Source organism: Mercurialis annua, linkage group LG5 (assembly GCF_937616625.2).
Source record: "Mercurialis annua linkage group LG5, ddMerAnnu1.2, whole genome shotgun sequence".
Lineage (NCBI taxonomy): Eukaryota > Viridiplantae > Streptophyta > Magnoliopsida > Malpighiales > Euphorbiaceae > Mercurialis > Mercurialis annua.
This window is the reverse complement of record NC_065574.1, coordinates 3,524,965-3,533,732: the sequence shown is the minus strand read 5'-3', so window position 1 is coordinate 3,533,732 and position 8,768 is coordinate 3,524,965. Positions and strand designations below refer to the sequence as shown.

The following is an 8,768-nucleotide window of genomic DNA, read 5'->3' as shown; positions in this document are numbered from 1 at the left end:
ATACCAATTAATTAATTCCTTCAAGAGTTTGCAAATAAGGAAGATGTTAGTTACATGCATACTTCATCCATTATCTTCTTGTTGACATCATATCATTCGAGTGCAAAAATTAAACTTAATCCAAATTTATGAAAGGCAAACTTACAAAAATTAGGGATGCTGCCTTGCTTATAAATCTATAATATTATTAGCTCAGATAGATAAAAATCAAGTATTGGGAGAAACATATGCATAGCGTTGGAAATATTTTTTTAAATTTAATTACTTATATTATATTAATAAATCAAATAATTATATTAATTTTCTATAAAAAAATCCTGAAGCATCACAATCAACAAGGATATACGTGAGTCTAACTTTGGGACATTAGCATTACATAAATATATTTGTAAGGTGATAATCAAAATTCAATAAGTGAGTTAAGACGTTGTCTCTGAAGCGGTGTCCAGATGGTTCAACCTTAAAAGTCAACAAGGCAAGAATATATTGAAAGTATTTTTAAGGCTTGGTATTATACTATAGTATATACTTTTTATTATTTTGGTATTGTTTATTAAATGAGGGAAAGCAAAAAGAAACAAAAGAGGGAGAATGGTAAAGTTTATGCTTCTTTGGCATATGAAAATTGAAAGAATTGAAAGGAGAAACCAAGTAAAAGTAAAAGAAAGAGAAATGAATTGGGGCAGCATTTGTGCATTTTTAATTTTTGATGTAAAACTAGACCACATTGAAAGCTACAATTTTTATATTCATATAACATTATGTTGTTTTGCACATGTGGTATTTTGATAGAATTGGAAGCCGATTATATGCAATAGTTAATTGTTACATAATCGTTTTAAATATGTAAAGTATAATTGGAGAATTTGGGAATAATTTTTTTAGTGCTATTAGAAAGAATCAATTTCAAATTTTTAAATATGCAGCTTATATCCCACTTGAGTTAAAGCTTATTGACATAATTAGAGAACTAGTTCATTTTTTTTATCGTCAATACCAAGAGTGGCACTAATTGCTACGGGCAAATTAAACAAATTTCTTTCAACATTTTTTTTAATTTAAATATATTTTTCATTTAAATAAAAAACGAATGGTTATATTAAGTGAAAAATACACTACAATATGTTTATTTTATTCAATTTCAAACTAAGACCTAATAGTAAACATACAATGGAAAACATGTATAATTAATTAAAAAATGAGGGAGAACAACTTTTAATAAATCTAATTGAATATTTATTCATATTTTTATTATCCTATTAATTGAATCGTTAAATTTAATATTATGTTTTGTAGGTTTAATCATCTAAAAATATCCACTTTTTCAATTTTTTTATTTATGGTTCAAATTTTTAAAATCGTTAAGTTTATCTTATTCTTCAGTTTTCAGTTAAATTGTAACCATTTATTCAAATTAAAATAAAATAAACTTAAAATTGTTTTATATATTACTTATATTGTTTCAATTTTCTTTTTCACCATGAAAATATGAAATAATATAAAGGATATATTTAAACTTTTTCAACTCAAATTTAAATAAATAGTTGTAATTAAAATTGAAAATTGAAAAATTGAAATTAAAGATTCTAAAAGATTGCATCATAAACAAAAAATTCAAAAAGGAGGGATATTTTTAATGATTAAGTCTATTTTTTAATTATTAAAATATATCTCCGTCAACATAAATAAAAAGTCAAATGACTTAAAAAAAGTCAAATCTTTTATGAAAGTTTTATAAAAGTCAAAACCTTTCAATTTTATCCACTTTATCCTGAAACGCAGGATTTTATTTCAATAATGTCCAACTACACGATTTTGCTTATGTGGCGCTGATGTGTAGCATGCCACGTCAACAAAATCGCATAGTTAGACATTATTGAAACAAAACCTGTGTTTTAGGACGATACGAATAAAATTAAAAAGGTTTGAATTTTTATAAAATTTTCATGAAAGTTTTGGCTTTTTTTATTCATTTAGCCTAAATAAAATGTTTTATTGTTATTTTCAAAAGTAAAAAAAGTTTCAACATGTGAAATTAATTCTAGACAAAAATGAAATAGACACATACTGCTGGTTGCTAAATTCCCATTTCCCATGCTTGTATGTATAAGATATATTTAACAATGCTAGAGAAAATAAAAATAATTCACCGACACATTAGACTTTAGACAATATAAAAATAAAAAATTGCTGAAGATAAATTGTTAATGAAGAATTTCTTTTAGAGAAAAATAAACATGTGGGTGGTATCGGACACTGCATTCCAAAATAACTCTACCTACTTTGTCTGAAGTAGGACCAATTTATATTTGTCCATTTTTCATTTGGTGTTATATTTACCAAATACGAACCAATATCATGTATGAAAAAGTAACTATGAGAATTTTCTAATTTTTGTGATAAAATTTTCTTAAACCTATTTTTTTCGAATAAATATATAAATTATAGGGTAATCTAATCAAACAATAAAAAAATTTGAGGTCAGTTGTTTAAAAAAATATAAATTAAATTAAATAATTTCGTGTTACAAATTCAGAGGGCACATTTGTTCATGACTAAATAACACGTTTTATGTCTAGCGATTATTTTTGATATTATTTGTAATATGCAATTAATGCGTAGAAGCTTGATCTTAATACTTGAAAATGTGCTGTAAATATAATATATTGACAACAACATGTTGATTCAAACAAGAAGTGTTAAATTAATTATAAACTAGTTATTTACTTATTAGAAGTTCAATAGATCTGTGAGAGCTATGTATACTTAAAAAATAATTTTTTTTATATATTTATCATAAAACTGATATATTTTCATTTAAATGGATGAATACGATCGTTCAAAACTCAGATTTGATTATTTTATAATTTTTACAAGATGAAAAAAATTGTCATACTACTTTTTAATCAGTATGATTAGTAGTTTGTTATAAACTATAATAAAATGTTATATACACAAGAATTTAAATTTAAATCAAATTTTGATCATTATACTTTATGAAAAGGTTGAGAAATAGTCCACCTTCTCATACTATAAGCAAGAAAACAAACACATCAAAATCTAATCATAGAATTTAAATCAAGTTTAAAATAGCAATAGTCATAATAATTCCAAAAAATAATTGTTCCACTATTAGCATGAAGAATAAACCCCACATTAAACAATTCAAAGCATGTCCAAAATTTTCAACCATGAGATCATTATTAAAGATTTTGGAACAATCTCACTCTGACTCACTCTCTCTTTTACTCAAAATAGTGTCACCTACTTAGTTCTTTAAGGTGAACTATAAACCTTTTTTCTTGATCACTTATAGTAAAACCACTTTTATGATTGGCCATTCCATTGAATCAACGAGTCCCGTTTTAAAAATGTTTTAAAAATTTGACGTTTTGGATATGGAACTTCATCTTTTACGTAAAAAAACCTTAAAAATAACACTATTTTACCGTATTCGTGTCCGTATCCAAATGTCCCGCGTCTCTGTATCCATATCCGTGCCACGTAGAGTCACTAAATGAAGAAATATATAAAAAAAAGAACAAACCAAACAATTGGATTAGCATTTATTTCTCTTAATTTCTGCAAATTACAGTTTGAGTTTCAGAAAAAAGTACAGTTTTGAGGTTTTTGCCACCTACCAGTTCTTGGTTTTTTCCTTCTCTTGTACTATATGTGGGTCTTGTTTTAATCTTGTGGTCTCATTCTTTAGTTGTTTCTTTAAGTAATAATAATAATAATAATAATAATACACATGGTTTGCTTTCAAATGTTGTTTCAGTTTTATATTTCTTTGTTTCAGTCTTCTATTTTCTGTTTACATGGCTGGGTCAGAACTTGGTAGATCTTGAGATTTTTGTTCAAGAATGGGGATTCTGGTGATTCTTTTGGTGGTGATCAGTTCTAGTTTTTCAGTTCTTGGATCTTCAGGTAATAATAAAGGTTCAATCTTTTGTTCATTTGAGTTGGTTTTTGGTTTGAATTATGATTGATCCTTAGTTCTTACATTTGATAGTTTAATGGTTTAATGTCAGTTTTTGTTGTCTGAATTTTGGAATCTGGGCTGTGAGAGTGAGACATTATGCATTTTTAGAAATGTTTGGATTATTATAGTGTGGAATTAGTGTTCATATTTTCAAGAATCTGCATTATATTGCAAATGGTTTTTAACTAGTTTAGCTTTTGATTATGCCAACTTGTTACTGGAAAGGGGAATGCTAGTAAAAAGGAAAGTCCGAAACGAAAAACAGCAAAACTGATAGTATTATAATTTAAAATTTCGGAGTTTTATAAATATTTTCGGAAATGAAAACAAAATGCCGAAATATATGATTTGAGAATTTTCATACAACATTGTCAACATAAGTTATATGCATTATCGGAAAACTTTTTTAGTCCTATATTTCGAAGTTTCATTTCCGTTACTGAAAACACTTGAAACTCCGAAGTTCTACATTTATAAACATATCCTTGTAAATATATCATTTTGCTGTTTACTGTGTTAACATTTTCCGTTTCAGCATTTTCCATGTTCGTCTGTTAGCAACAGACAGAACCTATTGGATGAACTGACAATGGAAGTTAGCTGTAGTGTATGAATTTTCATGCTCTTAAATTAAGCAATAAGAAGTGTTTTCTGATTGCAGTCCCTCATCCACCTAATGCTGGCAGGCCTTCAACTATTGCACTTCCACCTGCAACAAAGTGGATCCATGATCATGCACCTTCAATTTCAACTCACAAAAATCATTATCATGCAAAGAATCATCATAGGACTCTCGAACCATATCATCGGAATCCTCCACCAAGTTATAGCCAGATAGGTATGATCCACTAACCAGAGAAATCTTATTATGTTGCATGAAAACTTATCGAGTATTTCCGTTTCACAAAATGCTTATAAAACTCTCAAATACTATATTTATAACCTATTCTCGTAAAATAATGCGTTTTTTCTGTTTTTTTGTTTTAATATTTCTCTTTTCAAAGTTTCCATTTCTGTGCTACATAGAAATCTTAAATCAATTTATCTTATAGTTCTTCATGTTTGCAAGATAAAAGTTCTGAACGTTTTTTCTTTTATAAATGTGTAGCTCCTTCGTCGATACCCTGGAGTTTGCTTGCACCTGCATTATCGCCGGCTGATCACTCGAGCCATTTTAATAGTATGAAAAGAGTTACTGCTAAATTTAGTTGAACATTAAATTTCTTTACTTCATTTATGGTGTTTATTAAATAGTATCTCATTGAGATTATTTTTTCTGTCTGCAAGTGCACATTCATCCTCCTGCCGCATCTCCACTAGGTTCGTACTTGAAGAAACCGAAGGCTCGAAAGCCATCACATATGATGTCTCTGCCCCCTCCACCTCCTATGGGAGGTAATTAAATAAAATACAAAGTTTATTTCATTTTATATCCATTCAGCATTTTGTTCTTATCTCATGAAATTGATCTGTCTCGACAGATTGTGCATCAGTAATATGCACAGAGCCACTAACATATACACCTCCCGGAACATTTTGTGGCTGTGTATATCCCATCCAAGTTAAACTCCAGCTCGGTGTTCCGATATACACATTCTTCACTTTAGTTACTGAATTGGCTGAAGAAATTGCGGTAAGTGTTGCGCTAAACCACAGCCAAGTTCGCATTATGGGAGCAAATGCAGCTAGTCAGCAGCTAGAAAAAAGCAGCGTTCTCATCAATCTAGTACCGCGAGGAGTGAAATTCTCCGATAATACTGCATTTGCAATTTACAATAAATTCTGGAGTAGACAGGTTCTCGTAAAATCTTCACTCTTTGGCGCCTATGACGTAGTATATGTACACTATCCGGGTTACATTCTGATCTCTTGTTGTTTTTGAAGCTCTAGACTATGCTTTCGGTTCTTTGTTTTGAATCTCTTTTAATTTGCAGGTCTTCCGCCCTCCCCGCCTTCACCTTTAAGCATTTCCACTGTAAATGATGAACCGTATCGTAGCCATGGCAACAACGGAATGATGAGTAAACCTTTAGGAGTTGCTGTGCCCAGGAGGAAAAAAGAAGGGCCTAGTGGAGGCACGATAACAGTAATACTTCTATCCTCTGTCACGGCATTGATTATAATTCTGGCAATTTTATGGCTTTTTCTGTTCAAATTCGGAAATTACGCTCATCGAGATCAGAAAGTTACACAAGCCTCAGTTGTTTTCCCTGCAAATCCATCAGGTACTATCAATATTTATTTCCTGTAGTAATTTGAGTTTATGCACAGTTTATAAAATGGAATCTACCTTTTGCAGGAACTGCTTTGCCTATTACGGATCGGAGCATGCCCGATTCTAAATCGATGTCCTTAAGTTCTGGTGCGGTGACATATACAGGATCTGTTAAGGTGTTCACCTTGAATGAAATAGAGAGGGCTACTAATAACTTTGATTCTTCGAAGATCCTTGGTGAAGGTGGGTTTGGTCTTGTATACCGCGGCAAGTTAGATGATGGAAGAGAGGTGGCTGTGAAGGTCTTAAAAAGAGATGATCAACATGGTGGCCGTGAGTTCTTGGCAGAAGTTGAGATGCTTGGCCGTCTGCATCACAGGAACCTAGTCAAGTTGATCGGCATATGCACTGAAGATCGTACACGCTGCCTAGTCTATGAACTCATTCTGAATGGGAGCTTGGAATCTCATTTACACGGTTGGCAATATTCTTAGACATTTCTATTTTTGATTTTTAATATGGTTTTCCAATATATATAATATAACTATCGCATTATTCGTTTCTTCTAGGAGTTGACAAAGAAACTAGTCTACTAGATTGGGACGCCCGAATGAAGATTGCCCTCGGTGCAGCTCGAGGCTTAGCCTATCTGCACGAAGACTCCAGCCCAGGAGTTATACACCGGGACTTCAAGTCTAGTAACATCTTGTTAGAACATGACTTCACACCTAAAGTTTCAGATTTTGGTTTGGCTCGAGCAGCAATGGATGATGGAAACAAGCACATATCGACACATGTTATGGGAACTTTCGGGTATGCTATCTCATACATTTAATGTTGAGGCATTTCATCGAATGATATCTCATTGGACTAATTTTCTTGCTTGCAGTTACTTGGCGCCAGAGTATGCAATGACAGGGCATCTTCTCGTGAAGAGTGATGTTTACAGCTACGGTGTAGTCCTCCTCGAACTCCTAACAGGGCGAAAACCCGTAGACCTGTCCCAACCGCCCGGTCAAGAAAATCTCGTCGCATATGCTCGTCCTCTCCTCGTAAGCAAGGAGGTATTAGAAACAATTATAGATCCATCAATAAAGTCCATTGTTTCCTTTGATACTATATTCAAGGTAGCAGCAATTGCATCAATGTGTGTGCAACCAGAAGTATCTCACAGACCGTTCATGGGCGAAGTAGTTCAGGCTTTAAAGCTTGTATGCAACGAGTTTGACGAAGCAAAAGTGCAGAGTTCGAGAAGTCGTAGCCATGAGAATCTTCTGGCTGTTTTAGATAGCAAGAGAAGTAGTGTTTCGGGGGAGATTATAAAATGTTCGGAATCTGGTATTTACGCGCTGCCGTTGTCCATATCGGGATTGATGGCTACACCGGGACTCGAGGGGCGGGAATTCGGGTCTTTCCGGAGGCATTCTAGTTCAGGGCCTATAAGTACAGGAAGGAGAAGACAATTCTGGCAGAGACTAAGAAGTTTGTCTAGGGGTAGCATGAGTGAGCATGGATATTCACTTAAATGGCTAGGAACAAGTTAGATTTTGCCAAACTAGTTTCAAAATTATACAAAATCTAAAACTGAAAATTCAACAATATTATTTGGAATTTTGTATTTGGATGTTGGAAGCATAAAACAGAAGGGAAATTTACAAAAATACCTAAAAAACTAAAAATATGTCAAAATTATGTCAAAAACTGAAAACTTACAAACGTACCTAAAATTTAAATATTTATTTTTTTATTCCGCAATTTATTTTTTTACTCCGCAGTTTCAAAAAACACAATTTGAAACTGTTTTACAAATCGTTTCAAAGACAGTTTCTAATTGGGTTTCAAACGGTTTATAACAGTTTCTTAAAAAATAATTTGAAACCGTAAAAAACTGTTTCTATTATAATTTCAAAAGGTTTCAAAAAGTTTCTAAATTACAGATTCAAACAGTTTAAAAAAACGAAGTATTTTTACAAATTTTCAGATTAAAAAAATAAATTTCCGGAAAAAAAGGTAAAAACATAAATTTTCAAAAAACGGAATATCTTTGCAAAACCCCTGTTGGGCTGGGTCCTTCCCCATAAGGCCCCCCTAATCAAAAATATTTTCAAGCAAAGGGCTATCGCGGTATTTAAATTTGTGCGTAAGGACCAATTAAGAATAATACTCTCTATTTTAATCAATTACTTAAGAATAATATTCTCTATCTTTATGTTAATTAACTCTTAAATTGTATAAAATAAATGAGTTTAAGAACTGCGATGACCAAATTTGAGGGTTAATATATTTAAAAATAGAAAGCATTGTCTTTAATTTGATTAAAATGTGACTTAATTGAACTGCTACGAGTTCATGGACCGCAATTTGATCCCTAACCTCCAATTCATAAATCAGTTCAACTACCATATCATATGGTCCATGATTAAATAGAGAAGCCATATCATATCATATGTATCCAATAAAGGGAAACATTAATACTTCATGTCCAAATCTTAATAGCTACCATAAGTAATGCAATGACATGACATATTTGATTTATTAGCTTACCTAATCTTGTGGTTACCGTATTTG

At 31.5% G+C, this 8,768-nt stretch overlaps 1 protein-coding gene across 3 annotated transcripts; it reads left to right on the top strand.

Annotated features, from left to right (window-relative positions):
• Positions 1-3,309: 3,309 nt before the first annotated feature.
• Positions 3,310-7,821, top strand: LOC126682399 (receptor-like serine/threonine-protein kinase ALE2). Of its 3 annotated transcripts, XM_050378061.1 has the most exons (10): positions 3,310-3,675; positions 3,803-3,930; positions 4,647-4,823; positions 5,094-5,165; positions 5,273-5,380; positions 5,467-5,838; positions 5,920-6,210; positions 6,285-6,677; positions 6,770-7,013; positions 7,090-7,821. In XM_050378061.1, exons 2-10 carry the CDS (start codon positions 3,867-3,869, stop codon positions 7,742-7,744), a joined length of 2,376 nt encoding a protein of 791 aa, XP_050234018.1. In that variant the 5' UTR covers positions 3,310-3,675; positions 3,803-3,866; the 3' UTR covers positions 7,745-7,821. The 3 variants fall into 3 exon arrangements, with proteins under 3 accessions (XP_050234018.1, XP_050234017.1, XP_055961849.1); XM_050378060.2 differs by lacking the exon at positions 3,310-3,675 and having other exon boundaries at positions 3,708-3,930; XM_056105874.1 differs by lacking the exons at positions 3,310-3,675; positions 5,094-5,165 and having other exon boundaries at positions 3,708-3,930.
• The last annotated feature ends 947 nt before the right edge of the window (positions 7,822-8,768 follow it).